The sequence below is a fragment of the Engraulis encrasicolus genome, chromosome 12 (assembly GCF_034702125.1).
Source record: "Engraulis encrasicolus isolate BLACKSEA-1 chromosome 12, IST_EnEncr_1.0, whole genome shotgun sequence".
NCBI lineage: Eukaryota > Metazoa > Chordata > Actinopteri > Clupeiformes > Engraulidae > Engraulis > Engraulis encrasicolus.
Window position 1 is genome coordinate 10,977,560 of NC_085868.1, and position 17,500 is coordinate 10,995,059.

Below are 17,500 nucleotides of genomic sequence, written 5' to 3' on the forward strand. Positions count from 1 at the left end.
GAAGTTTGAAACTGTCTCACTCCCACTCTCGCGGATCCCACTAAAGTAAGTCATAGTGATTGAGAAGCTGCAGAGTTGGCAGTCCACCTGACTGAAAAAAACCTCATGCACAGGGATGGAACTATAGGGGGATGAATAGGGCTCTTGACACTGGGCCCAGGGCCATTCCGTATTGGTGATGGGGGCCATATCCGGTTGAGTCCAGCAGTCCTTATGAGGGGCCCTATCAGTGTTTTTCCCTAGGGCCCTGTGTGCACTTGTTTCGGCACTACTCAGACAGGCTTAAAAAAACAACCAATATGACTACACCGCTTGGATGTGGAAAAACTGCTGATGTCAAACACCCAGGCAGTTTAGCTCCTCACCACTTTATCCAAAAAGGAGAAAAAATGTGGAAAGAGTGGAGAGGATTTGATACTGAGAGGAGACCAGTTACACAAAATGGCTTCGAGATAGCAAGCTTGGAAACTCCTAAGCACCAAAGATGATGACTTCTTACTGCAACGGGGATATGGGTTAACTGTACACTTTTGGGGATATGAACACTTGTGTCGAAAACATAAACCCATAAACTACCTGGATTGCTGTTCATAGAAAGAGAGGGCGGGGTAAAGTCAAAGAACATAGCATGAGGAAAAGAGGGAGGTAGAAGGGAAAACTGTGGAGATGAAAGGAAAAATGGACGGATAATGACGAGACAATGATGACTAGACATTAAGGCTAGTGTCTTATCGAAACCCAAACGACTCAAGCTCTTGTTATTCCTAGAAAGAGGGTGTAGAAATGAGAGGAGGAGATAAGATATATTGCAGAGAGGAATGGAGAAATGTATACAGTATATAAAGGCAGCATAATCGTCTGAGCTCAAGCTCATAGCCGATATTGTCGAACATAACCCGAACAAACCTCAGACACACCCTCTCGTTGTTCTGAGGGTAGAAAAAGGATCATGTGGTGAAGTCAGAGAAACATACATAATGACAGTTGTCAGTTAATTTCTAGTCATCATTGTGTGACTGTAATAACTGTGTAACAAGTTTTTCTTCATCAGAAAAGTGGGTGGAGTAATGACGGCATGAATGGGGGAGTAATGTGGGGAGGAACGGAGAAATTACGTGTATGTAAGGGATAATGTATTGTCCACACGTGACTATAGGAAAATATTTCCCGACGGGGCGAATAACACCCCCCGACGCCGAAGGCGGAGGTGTTTTATTCCGTTCCGAAGGGAAATATTTTCCGATAGTCACGTGTGGACAATACATTATCCCGCTCATTATACGGCCTTTACCAACATTAGAAAGCATAAATAGTTAACCAGTAGTTAATAGTAACAGTTTTATTGCCATTTTATAGCGTGCGCAAAGAAAGATAGTTCGTGGAACGCTCAATTAAAAAGAGTTACCAAGCAACAGTTTGGCTACTTTCTAACTTGTTACAGCCACGTTGCGCTTCAAACTGTTTGCAGGCTGCCTCGTTCACTGAGCGATATCTAGGCCTACTAAACTCGGGTTCATAACAGGATATTTTTTGTCTAATCGGCGACAGGCTATTCCAGAAAAAAAGCATAGACTAGGCAACCCAAGCACTGCTGTGCGCCCTGACCATCAATGTCGATCCTGCTACAGGCAGACCACTATGCGCCAGATGGCTGTCTGGAGGAGGCAACTTCTAGCCTACATAGTACACCCTTAAGGAAACTGTCAGCGAACTCCTCACTTAGACTACTAGTGTTAATAAAAGATGTCACGACAGCGGCCGGCAGACAGCGACAGTTTGCTTTCTTGGAACGGCAACACTCGGACATGAGGGGTTGCTGATGAAATCTTGATGGGCTACCACTCGGCCTTTGTTGTTATTATTAGCTTCATCACCAGGATGAGACATAACTGTTAAAATTAGTCGCTGAATGAGACTAGTGTTGTTGTAATTCGGAGACGTTTGGGAGTGGCTGGTTAAAAGAGCATCAGTGGGCTAGCGGCAACGTGCGTTGATCGCGCTGCTGCCTCACTATTACAAAAGTCAGAAGGCAAGACATATCAGTGAAGATATGACCGATCTAGTTGCGGAGTGATCTCTGAAGTGACCAAACTTGTTGCCATTGGCAGCGGTCATTTAGTAGGCATTACAGAAAAGTACTGACCACCGAACGTTGGGGCCGCCCATTGAAAATGAATGGGAGCTCTCGCACCATTATAGAGTGCCGTATAATAAATAATGTCTAGTGCACTAGTCTGAACTTTTAGTCGTCATTGTGTTGCATAGCCCAAACAACCCTCTGACATTATAGATGAAGAAGTAAGTCACCAGAGCATCTTTAGATGTGGAAGGTTTACTTTTTTCACAGGGCAAGCGCCAAGACTGAAGTTTCGAGGGCGGGTGCCCGGGGGTGGGGTAATGTAAACAGTACACTAGTTTGAGCTCGATATAGTCGATATTGTCAAGCATAACCTGAACAACTCTCAGACACACTCTCGCATTGTTCATAGAAAGAGAGGGCTGGAGCAAGTGAAAAGGAGAGCGCCAGAGAGACTAGATGGAGAAACAAGTGCGGCGTAAGAGAGGGAAGAGGGGGAGGGGAGGGGGGTGACTAGACAGAGAAACAGAGAGAGGGGCGCCCCAGAGGACAGTGTAATCACTCCTGGTCTCAGACAAAAAGGCAGGGCAGATTACGTCTGTGATGGGTCTGCTGTGCTCTGCTCTGCTCCGAGCTCAGTTGAGCTGCTCTGTGTTGCCTGTGGCGGCGGGGTGCTCTGATCAGCCGAGTGACAGGGCACTCATGGGGGAGAGGGCTGATGGGGCAGCCGGAGTACAGACTGCCATACGTACGCAAACACACACACACATACACACAAACACACACAGGCACTTACACGAACACACACAGGCACACGCAGTCCAGATCTCTCGCTCCATCTCCCTCACAAATACACAGCCTATTTCTTTCAAGGCTTCTCTCCCTCACAAACACAACCTCTCTCCATCTACCCCCCTTCATCTCGCTCTTTCTCTCTTTCTCTCTCTCTCTGAAACAAAGACACCATATTCAGGCGGATTCTCTCAAGCGGGCAGAAATCATCAAAAGGACCATCACACAAGCAAACAGCATCAAAACAGACACACTGCACAAACACCCCCCCAAAAACACACACACCCGCACGCGCACGCACATGCACACGCACACACGCGCCACACACACACACACACACACACACTATCACTTTCACACTCTGATAGAAACACCAGAAAAAAAAACACCTAAAAAACGATGCACACATCTGCGCTATTTTCTGACCCTACGGCAAATAGCCAAGATCGCCCCAAACCAAAGATTCCCAGACATGGCAGACTGCAGTATCAACCCGCGGGGAGAGATGATCAGACATTAATTGCACCAGAGTGGTAGCGATGGTTTAGTCTGACATGAAAGTGCCCACTCCCAGGCTGTAAGTAGACCTCCATAACCCGTCTCACTGCTGCACCAGGGCCGTTGACAGCTTTGGCTGGGTCTGGGATAAAACCATCCTCAACCCCCCCCACACATGCACGCACGCACGCACGCACGCACGCACGCACGCACGCACACACACACACACACACACAGGCGCACGTACGCAGGCCCGCCCGCACACACGCACGCACACACACACACACACACACACACACACACACACACACACACACACACACACACACACACACTTACATAATACATACAATGTAATAGGGGCCCAGGGGAACTGACCTTGTGGCCCCCCCTCATTCCGCCTCCCCTGCTCAGACCACGGAGGACTACAAGAGAGGGAGTGGTTAGTGGGGGTCCAAAGGGAGAGAGGGAGAGTTAGAGAGGGAAGGGGGGTTGGAGGGTGTTGGGGTTGGGGGAAACACCTCCAGGCGAGCCCCAGGCTCTCTTTCATTAGAGGCCTCTATGGTCTAATCAGATTAAGCGTCTGAGTAAAAAAGAGGCCTGCAGTGAAGGAGGGAGGATTAGAACATCATGAGGTATAGGAACAGCACGGTGGCAGAGAGAGAGAGAGAGAGAGAGAGAGAGAGAGAGAGAGAGAGAGAGAAAGAGACACAGAGTGAGAGAGAGAGAGAGAGAGAGAGAGAGAGAGAGAGAGAGAGAGAGAGAGAGAGAGAGAGAGAGAGAGAGAGAGAGAGAGAGAGAGAGCATATCGGTGTGATAAAAGAAATGAGACAGAAGGAGGGTCTGTAAGCTTGTGAGGATATGGGTATGGGGAAAGAGAGGCGTGTGCGTAAGAGAGAGACAGAGAGAAAGAGCGATAGAGAGAGAGAGAGGGAGGGAGGGAGATAGAAAGAGAGAAAGAGAGAGGGAGGGAGGGAGATAGAAAGAGAGAAAGAGAGAGCGAGAGAGAGAAAGAGAGGGAGAAAGAGACACAGAGTGAGAGAGAGAGAGGGAGAGAGAGAGGGAGAGAGGGAGAGAGAGAGGGAGAGAGAGAGAAAGAGAGAGAGAGAGAGAGTGTGTGTGTTTACGTAAGAGGGTTGGAAGTGATCAGCAGAGAACATGACACTGCTGTCACTCTGCTAAAACGAGTGGCACAATAAAAGCCTTGTGCCACTGCTGCTATCTCTTAGTCATCTTCTGCAGCAGTGGCATCTTTTGCCTCTTCCCTTTCATTCGTTTTCACTCTTTCATTTCGAACACTCGCTCTGCCTCTGTTTGCTGTTCAGCTCAACACCCACACCTCAGCCGCAGAACACCCCCCCCCCTCACACACGCGCGCGCGCACGCGCACGCACACGCACGTGCACACACACAACACACACACACACACACACACACAAATGACAACTCAGCCCACCTCTTGATTTCGGCAGGTTGTAGGAAGATCACAGAAACTGTTTTTTTGTGGGGTTTTTTGAGCGAGACAAGCCTCGGTCGGACTGCCTAATCAAAAAGCCTGACGTTAGCGATGGCGGCTTCATCACAGCACCAATCAGTGAGTCCTCAAGAGGGAAGGAAGAACATGGCTCCTGCCAATCCCAGGAAGGCAGAGAGCTACAAAGTCAAATGTGCTGTGTTCAGTCAACACTATTCTGAGAATATAGAGTCCCATTTGATTTCAGTGTTGAATACAATTATGAGTGTTGAATCAACAATGTAAGCAGTTACGGTATGCTGTAAAAGTGAGTGTTAACTCAAAGAGTTGAATTAGCACTAAATTGTTTGTGACCATGTATTTTTAGGACAGGGCTGAATTAGTAATGAAAATTTCCCTATGTGCAATACAGTATGAAAGCCCATTGAGAAACTCCAACTCCAACCCCCATTGTCATTGTGACACAGCACACAAGTGAACACTGCACACAACGAAATTGCATTTATGCATCACCCGTGAAAGGGGGCAGCCCTCAATGGCGCCCCTAGGAAGCAGTGTGGCGGGACGGTGCCATGCTCAGGGTACCTCAGTCATGGAGGAGGATGGGGGAGAGCACTGGTTGATTACTCCCCCCACCAACCTGGGAGTCGAACCGGCAACCTTTGGGTTACAAGTCTGATGCCCTAACCGTTTACCCATGACGGCCCATGCCAGTATGTGCACAAGTGCATTTTTCTGCAGTGTGCGTCAACAGTGCTGGGTCTAATTGATTTGATTCTCCTGATTTGTAAGTGTTATGTTAATAACATGAACTGATGTATGCTTTCAATGGTGCTTCCAAGAGCAGAGAGAATCAGACGGGAGAGAGAAAAGGCAACCCTGACATGGGAAATGTACTAGCTCGGCAACAATTCCACTGGCTAAAAACGTCCATTAACTAAACAATACTGCGTTAGGAAACAAATGAAGCCCGGCCTTGATGAAAATGGAGAATATCTATCCATCATGATGAGGCGGCGCATGGATGTGGTTGGTGTAGAAAGTGCCGGTTTCTTTCTGTTTTTTTCTTTTTTCTTCAAAGAAAAGAAGAAAAAAAAAACAAAAGAAAAAGAATGCCTCACCTTTCACGAGCCTTTTCCCCTTATCGCTCCATTCTGTCTGGGTGATTAACGGTGTATTGATTAGGCCTCCCAAATGTGATTAATTAGAAATGCCTCGTAGATGACAAGCCACCCATCATTGATCGACTCCATTACTGTCTCAGCCAATCGCCATTCATCTCCACTGCCGCGCCAGAAGGGTAAGCGCTGCTGAATGGAGATGAAGAAGCGTGTGTGTGTGTGTGTGTGTGTGTGTGTGTGTGTGTGTGTGTGTGTGTGTGTGTGTGTGTGTGTGTGGTGTGCAAGAGTGCGCGTGGATTGTGTGAGACGGAGTGTACATGCTTGACTGTGTGTGTGTGCGCGCACGTGCATGTGTGCGTGTGAGCGTGCCTACGTGCTAGAACACACTCAGATTGCAGGTGTTTCACAACCCTTTCTTCACAATCTCCCTGCAATCTGGGGAGCGAATCTAAAGGTAGCCATTACAGCCTTATCAATAAAGCAGGGAGAGGTCCTCCATCAAAATCATTTACGCTGTACGTGTACCGATCTTTTAATCAGTTCATGACTAACTTGCAAGGTGTAAGTATTGGTGCATACAGTAGACATCTGTTGCTTGTGAAATGAGGCCCTGGACAGATTTATTACAGGTACAATGACTTGTAGGGGAGCTCCGTTTGAGGAATTTCTGCATTAAGTCGATCAGTCAATCCTTTATAGAACATCTGCTGGGTGCTTCTCTTAAAATGTCGGTGTTGTGGAGGAAATCCCAAGTGTAGTGCACTTGTAAAATGTGTTGAAGAATGATAAGAATGGCTGGCGGTTAATTGCACTGTGTCATTATTTGCACGGGGTAATCTTCACAAGCACAAGCGGATGTCAGTGTTCTGAAGAATCAGCTTGCTTTTTTTATTCTTTATCCATGGCCGTCCTGTTAGACAATGACCCGTTATCGAGACAGTAGTATGAAGTATGACTACAACAAAACATGATCTCAACCTTGAGGATAATAGATCATGGAAACTCCCTCAAACAAAAAAACCCCTCCTCCTCCAATAACAACATGAACTGTGTGATAAAGCTAAGCTGCAAAGGCCTTTGTACTTTGGATGCCAATGATCAGTCAACTGCTGGGAACAGTCAAGGCCAGCGAATATAGTAAAAAACAAAAAATAAATGTTTCATGGAAAACGACAGATATGATGCACTTCCAAAGTTATGTAGTGTTGTTCTAACCCACAGTGGACCACAGGGATATCAGATGGGCTTTGCATCCTGTTCCCAAGTTCATGGACCAATAAAATGATCTTGAGAAACATTGTTGTGTTATTAAACAAAGAAAATATTTATTAGATCTATTCACCAAGTCACCCTCTATGCCAACATGGCATTTAACCAACAGCTTGTATCTTTCCGATTTGTTGTGCAACAATAATAATAATTGGTGGCTTATATCCCCACTGTGTCACCACTGTATAATAACTTACCTTAAACGTTGGAGGTCCCCAGTGGACATGATGCCTCCTCTGAAAGCACAAAGCAGCCTTAGGCACGGGCTCTAGTGTCAGGGGGACAGACTAGTATCTACAGGACTCGAGAGGGGACTGCCATGCACAGGGTAGGCCATCATCGAGGGGGGGGGGGGGGGGGGGCAGTGACATGCAATGGTAGGGGGCAACCAGGACTCTTCTATGTTATACATCTCCCAGACCAGGTAATGTCCACTTCATAGCTCAAGATTATCCCCAAAAAACGATCCCTAGTACAACACTTTATGCTACGCAGTGTTTTCTGGCTGTGGTGTACCGAGAAACATCCTGTTTCCGGAGGTATACAGTAGACCAGGGGTTCCCAACGTTTTCCAACTTGGGGCCCACTCGACATTATCACAAATGTTCGGGGCCCACCTCTGACCCAATTAAGAATAAAACTCAAATAAATCAACAACAACACACACCAAAATATGATTATTATTTTTGGGAAATTATTTCAAGGCCCACTTGGAATACCTTCAGGGCCCACCAGTGGGCCCCGGCCCAAAGGTTGAAAATCACTGCAGTAGACTACAACCAGTGTCTCTGCCTTGACCAAATAATCTGTGGTTGTGACATATGCCATTTAGACTGATTGTAATAATCACACTATGCAATTGTGGCATCAGAATTACTACTGTAACGGTGTTCACACTGAACCTGTATGATTCGGCAAAAAAAATGCTGCCTGCAGCAGCGATGCCAGCGCTACCACAGCCAGAAACAGTGAATGCGAAAGGTGCCACAAAGTGTTGTAGTGTACAACATGGAATCCAAGGGCCTGATTTACTGGGTAGAATCGAGGTGTCCCGCACCCCATCTGTTCAGATCCCTTATCCCCCCTTCTCAATACTTAAACCCACCAGAGCAGCCAGCACATGCAATTAACATACAAGCTGAGTAAACAATTTTCTGTATTATTTTTTCTCTTTATTTCTTTTGGTTTTATTACCCGCACACCTCGTAGCAAAAAAAAAAAAAACACTCAACAGCCGTGTCTTGCACCTGCTTCCTCCTGCTTCCTCCTCCTCTCCCTTCCCATGTTCCCATTTTGGCCAATTAAGCTCGCATTAGAAAAGTACAAAAACAACCGGGCATCAGCAAACGATGCGTGCAAAAAAACAACATGAGTGCCAAAGGTCTTCAAAATGAATAAAAAACCCAGAGACCATTTTAATTGGCATTATTTGCATGTCGCTTTCACCATGGCTCAAAAATTTGGTTTAATGCGATGGAAACGTGTTGCTAATATTGGACTGTATAACTGTAAGCCTTCGGTGGCGTTATCCAATAATAAAAGCTCTTATTAAAGTGTGCTGCGCACATGAGCCCCTTCAACCCACCCACACACACACATTATACAGTACACTCGCTGCCTCTGCAGCCCCTGTTCAGCTATAGGAAACTTTTTGATGCATTTCATTTGGCAAGGGTTAGGCCTGTGTGCCACGCTGTGATTGATAAACCCCACACTTTCCCTCATCTCGCTGTGACCACAAGGCATCCGCAGAGTAGCTACCGCAGAGAGCGGAGCGTGGTGGAGTAGAGAGCCGTGCGCTTCTCTTCCACTAAGTAAGCAATTTCACTTTGGCCAGATTAGAGATGAATCCGATTTGTGGCGGAATTGAGAAATCAGATAATGGTGGGATACGCTGGAGTGCCATTATGCTAATCGTCCAAAGAAAAATGAAGACGGAGGAAGGGTGGAGAAAAAAAGAAGGCAGATGAGTTTTTAAGAAGCAATCATTTATGCCACATAAAAGTGTTCTTTTTTGCGAAGAGGAGAGAGAGAGCAGCTTGAAGAGGGGTGGGTGGAGTAGAATAAAACGGCATTGCTGTTGACCTCTGGGCTTACACTGCAAACAATTTCGCCGCATGCTTGGACATTACTTTGCACCGACAGGCCATAAATCACCTTTGTCTTTTTTTGCGGTAACAAGCCACCTTGAAGCTACGATGTTATTTGTCAAACAGAAGCCAGATTATGCAGATGTGTCTGAGATAATGCAATAGAGTAAAAGGCTGAAGAAACTTTACGAAGTTTGTCCTGAGCTGAGCACACACCCGGTGAAGAGAAGAAAAGGGAAGTCAGGATGGAAGGTTAAAGAGGCAGGGAGACTGAAACGAGACAAAAGCCTCCAGATAAAAGGAAAAAAGTCAAGCATGCAGATTTGTAATAGCCTTTATTATTACAAATGGATCAGACATACAAGTGCAGTTAGTAAACAGCAAGCAGAAGGGAAGGTGTACAATTTAAATGAAAAAAAGGTAGAACATGTTTCAAAAAATAAAACAAAATTAGAGAGGCAATGAGGAAATGGCAGTGAAGCATTAGAACAACACGAGGAAAAAAAAACACTGGCATGTCCCTGAGAGACACCTGTGGTGGAAATTGCAGCTTTTGATTAGTGCAAGGAAAGAATGTGTGACATCAAGTAGAGAACAAGAAAAGCAGAATAATAAAAAAGTGTGGGGGAGAGCAGTTAGACGAAATGATTAGCAACGATGTGCAATAAACAAGGCTTTCAAACAAAGCTCGGAAACAGCTGCCGGGGAGCTTCACTATCTCTCTGGAACCAAGCGCTAATAAATATTGCATATCAAGTGAGAGTGTCTGCACACAAATAAGGGAAGAAAAACTAAAGCAACGTGCTGATTCTAGAACATTCTGGGTTTTGTCAGTTACTGCTGCCGACTGTGGTGTCGAGTGACTCAGATGCCGCGCTGACAAACAGGAGCTATATTCCTGTTGTGCGCAGATAAACAGGAAGCCTGTGGGCACACTCTCCTGAAATGAGTCATGACCTCAGACATGCAAGAGGGGCCAGGTACTACTGCTTCTGTTATCCTCCATGTTCCTAGCCCGCCATCTGGATTCACTAATCGGCATGGTACTGATAACCGGAGGGGAGGGAGTGAAAGGCTCCACTAATGACTGAAATGAGACTGAGACTGGTTCAATGTTTTTGCTTGCTTGGGGGTGGGGGGGTCGGCGCACTGTCAGGGAACAAATTACTTCCCAGTCTCCTCTTGAGTATTTCCACCCTCCTCCTTCTCCATGAGACGATCAGTCTCCACAACTAAACCCTAAAACCAAACAATCGGCGGTGGAGCTCTGTCTGTCACCATCTAATGCCATTTTGTGCCAATGCATATGGGAAGCTGTATCCAAGTTAGAGACAACTTTTAAGATAAAAGCTCACCAGGAGATTAGAGACTATTACGCTGCACTTTAAACTCCCCCTTGCATATTTTAAAATTAAAACTCAATCAAGAGGAAGAACTGGTGAGCAAACCCTGTCATTGTAGGGTGTTATACTCATATATGACATTGCACATTGTGCTGATGAGCTCACTCCAGAGGAGATGGCAATTATTTAGGTACATGATGAAGTCTCTGGAGTATTACGCATTTGGATAGCTTACTCAAGGGCACTTCAGCCATGAATAACTGCCCAGGACAACGCGAGGCCTTTACAGTATACCAACCATATAACCAGAAAGAGTATAGAGAGAGAGAGGTTCCATTGGCCCATTGTTTCCGGGTTCTATTATTTCAAGGGGGAGGGGGGGATCCCCCTTTAGGCAGACCTAGGCAGACCTAAGGACTGTTCTATTCAATGCTAGGAGTATTATGACATGCCCCTTTAGGCAGACCGGAACCTGGTCATGTTAGGTGCCCATAGCAACCTATTACATTGGCATATCTCTATACTTAAAGAATCTCTGATATAACCGTACTGTACACATCTCCAGACCAATGGCATGTACCCTCGAGGCCACAGCTGCTATACACAGACTTAAAACAGTACACCACCGGAAATGTTAAACATTCTCATAAATCCAGAGACCAAATCAAATCAAAGCCCTCCAGACAGCCTGAAGTGATGCTTGTTCCTGTGCGTGTGCTCCGTGTCGCCAGTCCTATCCCAGGGGCCAGGCTCTGTGGCATGCCGCCGTAGAGGAGGAACATCTCTAGGCTGCGTGGGCATGTCAGAGTGGGACTGAGAGTTTCGGTTATAGTTCTGGTTGTTTCGATTGGGTACAGATCCACCCTCATAATGACGGGGAATATCTGGGTGGGACTGGGTATTTTGGTGGTAATTCTGGCTGTTGTGATGGGACATGGGGCCACCTCCATAATCATGCAGCATATCTGAGGGGGAATGAAGCCTCTGACGGTGATGGATTTGATTTTGGTGATGGTTTTGATTCTGGTATTGGTGTTGTTGAAACAAGGGTTGGGTGGCTACCTGGGAAGGGGAGAATAGCTCCATGGGCTGGGGCATGTCTGAGTGGGAGTGGGACTGGTAGCTCTGGTGGTGGTATCGATTCTGGTTGTGGTGGTATTGGTTCTGGTGGTGGTGGTGGTAGTGCTGGTCCTGGTCCGGGTGGTGGTGTTGTTTCTGTTGGGGTTGGGATAGAGTGCCTACCTGGGCTGGGGAGGAGCGGTCCAGGGCCCGCAGCACCATGAGCTGGATGGAGCCGCGCAGGTTGCCCTCGGTGGACATGGAGTGCCGCAGTGTTTCCATGGCGTCGTGGTTGGAGCGTCCCACCAGGGACTCGCCGTTCACGCCCACCAGCTGGTCGTTCACCCGGAGACGGCCGTCCTGCACAGGGAAGGACATACGGGAGGACACCAGAGCGATACAGACACACAGACCGCCAAGACAGACCCGGAAAAAAGAGACAGATAGAGAAGACGGGCAAGGAGGACAAAAGGCACAGACAGAGGCAAACAGAGTGAGAAAAGGGATAGAGAGACAGGGAAGACGGACATGAGGACAACGAAAGAAAGGAAGAAAGAAAGAAAGAAAGAAAGAAAGAAAGAAAGAAAGAAAGACAAAAAAATGTGTTAGCAAAATCTACTAGAACATTGAATGACGTGCATCATTATGTACATTAACTACAACACCAGATATATGTTTTCAAAGGGAAGTCTCCTAAATCCGTTAAACTAATGACATTTGTGCTTGATACGCTATAAAAGTATTAAAGCACTACAATACTCACTTTATAACTATAAAACATTTCCTTGTGTGTGACACCCCCATTGGTACAGCAAAAAAAAACTATTAAAGCATGACAATACTCCCTTTATGACTATAACACACTTCCTTATTAGAAACCCAATACTCCCCTAAAGTTAATGAGATGGCCATACTGTAACTTCAACCTCCTCCCATAGCTAAGTCGATCGGGATGAATGACTAACGTATTTGACTTTTTTGGGGAAACTGATCCTCCTGTTTTCCAAGGTCTTCCTGTCAAACAAGCCCAAGGTCTGCCCCGTTAATTTAGGAGGACTGTACAGTCCGTGCAGCAGGGCCAGCCCTGGATCAAGGCCTAGTCTGTCTGTGGTCAGGGTTGCCAGATGAGGCTGATGATTTCCAGCCCTAAAAATGCCCAAAACCTGCCTAGAAGCACAAAATCCTGCCCAATTCTATTGATTCCTACGGCAAAAATTGAGCGGGTTTTTCTGCTAAATGCCATTTTTCCCCGCACACGTCCATCCCAAGCAGCCCAATTGGGCGGGAAACAGCCCAATCTGGCAACACTGTCTGTGGTAGTGTTTTGGGTTAGAAGAAACGTTAATGTTCAACAGGGTGCTTTGGGGATCCCACACAGTGCATATGGAGTCTATTACGGTACGCAGTGCTGGAGGCTTTGGGGCTAATAATTCTCTGTGATGGACAGGCGGTGTGATGAGATGTAGGGACCGAGCAGGAATGGCAAAAGGGGTTTTTTTCAAAGACTAAATCTGCTGTGCTCTGTGAAAGGCTGATTCAGTAATGCACAGCAACAGTATGGCCCTTCCATATTCTATACATAGAAGAGGATGCATTATTCCATTTAATCCATCATTCCATTTAATATGGGCACTGCTGCTTTTATGAATGACAATCAAGATAAGGTGAAGCCTTAGTCTGTTCTGTAAATGTGTTTAAACATATTCTACGGTATGACGAAATGGGCTGTTTTTAAGGATAAATCTGGTGAAAAAGACAGGTACAGTAACTTCCTATGGAGTTGTTAATTTACAGTATTTACAGGCACATTTTTTATTTAACTTATTGTATGGTATGGCGAACAGGTCTGTTTTTCAGACTAAATCTGGTGTACTCTATGAGAGGTAGGTTCAGTGACTTCCTACGGTGTTGTTAATGTACAGTAAGAGTATGATCTTCCAATACATTTTTACACAGAAGAAACTGCATCGTTCCATTTCTTTGCTAGTTTCTTGAATGACAACAAAGGACAAGTCATCAAAGCCTGTAGTCTATTCTGAGAGGCCGGTTTTGCAACTTCTTGTGTGGTATTGTTAATTCAGAGTGGTAAACATCCTAATAAAAGAAACCCTTCCTAGGCTCTGTTTAATGGGCAAATGACGCCATGAGATTCTCCCAGTCATCGGTTTCCTCTTTGTTCAGAGTTAACGGTCATGGGTTAACAACTAAACCTCCTACTTAGAATACCACCCTGATTTCAGTGGTGTGGAAAGATGCAGGGTGATATTAGACACCTTTAGGGACACGCACGCACGCACACCTGTGGGAAGGGCCGGATTAAGATGGCCTGTGGCCCCAAGGCTACAGGTTGCTGTAGGGGGCCCCCCAAGACAGCAAATTCAGCAACAAATTCACATAGACAGCGTCATAATTACGAGCTAGGAATTAAGGGCAACCTATCTACCAAGTGTACTGAACACACAATACATTTTCCAATATTGCATCTTGTCACAATTTTGCATATATTTTTTTTCACTTTTGGCCAATCAGGGCCCCATGGCATGTGGGGGCCCCTAGGCTGCAGCCATATCAAGCCTGTGCGTTAATCTGGCCCTGCCTGTGGGCAATGAATAGGACCCGTCTATCCTTCTGCCTGCTCTCAGACAGGAGAGAGCGGTAGACAGGGGGAAGATTAGTGTGCGGAGCCGCTAAAGACTCCCCAGTGTCTGGACACACACAGTGGTCAATGGCGACCCCTGACCCCTCCTCATTGACTGGCCTTCACCCCTGCGGCTGCCCGGCTCAGGGTGGCGGACGTTTGAAGCCCAGGCAGTGCAGAATGGGAGCAGTGGTTGCACAGACGTACATATGAATGCATAAACACGAGCGCACGCACGCACACGAGCGTAAATGCACAAACACACACACTCACTCATCTACGCTTCGCTGCATCAAAATCTGCCTTTTGTCTGTAGTGTGTTGGGACACCCATGCACAATCCCACACACACACATTAAAACTTTAAAAATTCAGCCTGAAGACAAAAAGATGTCCTTCATGCAAGCCTGCACACACACACGCGCGCACACGCACACACACAGACACACACACACACACACACACACACACACAATGTGTTAAAAAAGTAGTTTCTTTCCCCTCTTAGTTAAAATGAAAGTGTCCACTGGGAAGACAGTCCATCTCTGTACCGCTCCCTGGACTCCAACTCATCAGCTCAACTCTTCAAAGATTTAATTAGCATTAATGTGACTAGAGGACAGTCTGTGTGTGTGTGTGTGTGTGTGTGTGTGTGTGTGTGTGTGTGTGTGTGTGTGTGTGTGTGTGTGTGTGTGTGTGTGTGTGTGTGTGTGTGTGTGTGTGTGTGTGTGTTGAGAGTAAGCGTTTGTGAGAGCGTGGGGTAGGGGATGAGAGATATGAAAATGTCTGGTGTGTGTGTGTGTGTCAAGATAAATTCAAACCTCCCTACTCAGCATTTACACCCGTCTGTGTGTGTGTGTGTGTGTGTGTGTGTGTGTGTCTGTGTGTGTCTGTGTGTGTGTGTGTGTGTGTGTGTGTGTGTGTGTGTGTGTGTGTGTGTGTGTGTGTGTGTGTGTGTGTGTGTGTGTGTGTGTGTGTGTGCGCACAGGTCCGTGAATGTGAATGCGAATGTGGTTGTGCGTGTTTTTCTATGGAGAAAGTGTTACCTTGGTATTTCCCATGCGGTAAAAAGATGTACCTCAACATATCTGTGCCTATGTATGCATCCATCCCCCCCCTCACACACACACACGCATGCACACATAATAATAATATAATAACTGCACTTTACTGTGTTTAAGTTGGATTTTTTGGCAACATGTCTTCTTGTCCTATAGAGGGAGGGGGGGGGTTGTGTTTGTCTATTGTGTTCTTGTTTATTGTAATGTCTTTGTAATTGTATCAGATGCACTGAAAAAGGCACATAATTTCCAAAAGGACAAATAAACTATCTATCTATCTATCTATCTATCTATCTATCTATCTATCTATCTATCTATCTATCTATCTATCTATCTATCTATCTATCTATCTATCTATCTATCTATCTATCTAACTATCTATCTATCTATCTATCTATCTATCTATCTATCTGTCTATCTATCACACAAACACACGCGCACAGACACAGATGATGCAGATGATGATGAGACGCACACACACACAATGAAGAGACCTCTCCTGCTCTGCAGACTGCGTGTTGATGAGGCCCATCCTCATGTTCCTCTCCCAACTTCACCCAGCTTCCTCTTCACTAGGGATGCACCGATACCGATACTGGCACCCGATACTGCTCATTATACTCGTACTCGTACTCGTCAAGCACTTGCCGATACCAGGAACGATACTGCTATTACACAAAACAAAGCAAAATCTTGTCACGTTCTGTGGACTTGAAAGCAGCATAGAAAAAAGTGTCACCTCATACATTTATTAACATTTAAATCTACATGGAAATGGACAATACAAAAGGTACTGTAAAAGGTATCAGTATTGGTACTCGGTATCGGCAAGTACACACATTAATGTACTCGTACTTGTATCGGTTTTCATAAAAGTGGTATCGGTGCATCCCTACTCTTCACCCCTTTCCTGCCCATGAGAGCACCAGCCCCACTCCCCCAGGGGGAAACTGATCAGGGCAAACAGACCCAGATCCACTGCTGCAGGATCTGAATAGGACCTCTCACTCTCTGCCCAATCCCCTTCTGTCCTCTTCTCTGGACCCCCCCCCCCCAACACTCACTCACTGTCCCTCCTCTCCCCAATCTCTGTCTCTCTTCTTTCTCTTCGCTCCTGTCGTATATCCCTGTATCCCCCAACTCACTGCCTTTCATCTATCCCATCTCCTCTCTTCTCCAATACATCTACACTCTTACTCTCTTGGCCGCCCTTGTCACTGGCTCTCCTCTCCCAATCTCCATTTCCCTTTTCTCTTCTCTTCTCTTCTCTCCTGTTCTGTACCCCTATCCTCCTGCACTCACTCACTCTCTCTGCTCTCCCTTTTATGTCTCCTCTCCTCTGTTGTTCCCCCATACTCTCGCTCCCTGACCTGCCTCACTCACAGGCAACCATATTTCTATCTTCTATCATGTATTCTCTCCTCTCCTGCACCCTTATTCCCTCCATCGGTTGCCTCTCTCTGTCTCACCCGCTTGCTTACTTCGCTCCATTCTGACTTTTCTCTTCTCTTCTCTTCTCTTCTCTTCTCAATCCCAACCCTGTATCCCTCTCTGCATCGTCTGCTCTCTCACAAGCTCCTCTCTTCCCATCCTGCCTCCTCCTCTCCTCCTGTCCTGTGCTTCCACTCCCTCCATTGTCCACCCACTCCCTCACTCGTCTGCTCTCCCCATCCCGTCTTTCCTCTTCCGTCCCATTCCCTCCCTCCCTCCCTCCCTCGCTCACTCGCCTGCTCTCCTCCTCACCGGCTGCCTGATAGGGTCCCCCTGATGGAGCTCGCTCTCCAGGCCTACTCCAGCTCAAGTGGCTTGTGATGCCAGTGAGGCCCGTGGCGCAGCTCTGTCTCTGGGACCACTCTGAGCCCTTATCATCAGTCGGCCACTCTTACCTGCCCGCCTTTCAAGCTGGGGCTATGATGGATTGAAAAAAAGGGGGGAGAGGGTGGCAAAGGGAAGAAAATAGAGAAGTGGGGGTTAGAGAGAGAGAGAGCGAGAGGGGCTATGATAGAGGTGGAGGAGGAGGGGAGAGGAAAGAGGAGGAGTGGGGAAGACGGAGGAGTGCAAGTGCAGAGAGCGGGAAGA

General features: G+C 46.7%; 1 protein-coding gene across 1 annotated transcript in view; it reads right to left on the bottom strand.

The window, feature by feature from the left end:
* Nucleotides 1-17,500, bottom strand: part of pard3ba (par-3 family cell polarity regulator beta a) — a 343,229-nt gene that overhangs the window by 171,415 nt on the left and 154,314 nt on the right. Inside the window, exon 12 of the mRNA XM_063211618.1 lies at nt 11,907-12,083. Coding sequence (XP_063067688.1) covers nt 11,907-12,083 — 177 coding nt within the window. The remainder of the gene's footprint in view (nt 1-11,906; nt 12,084-17,500) is intronic.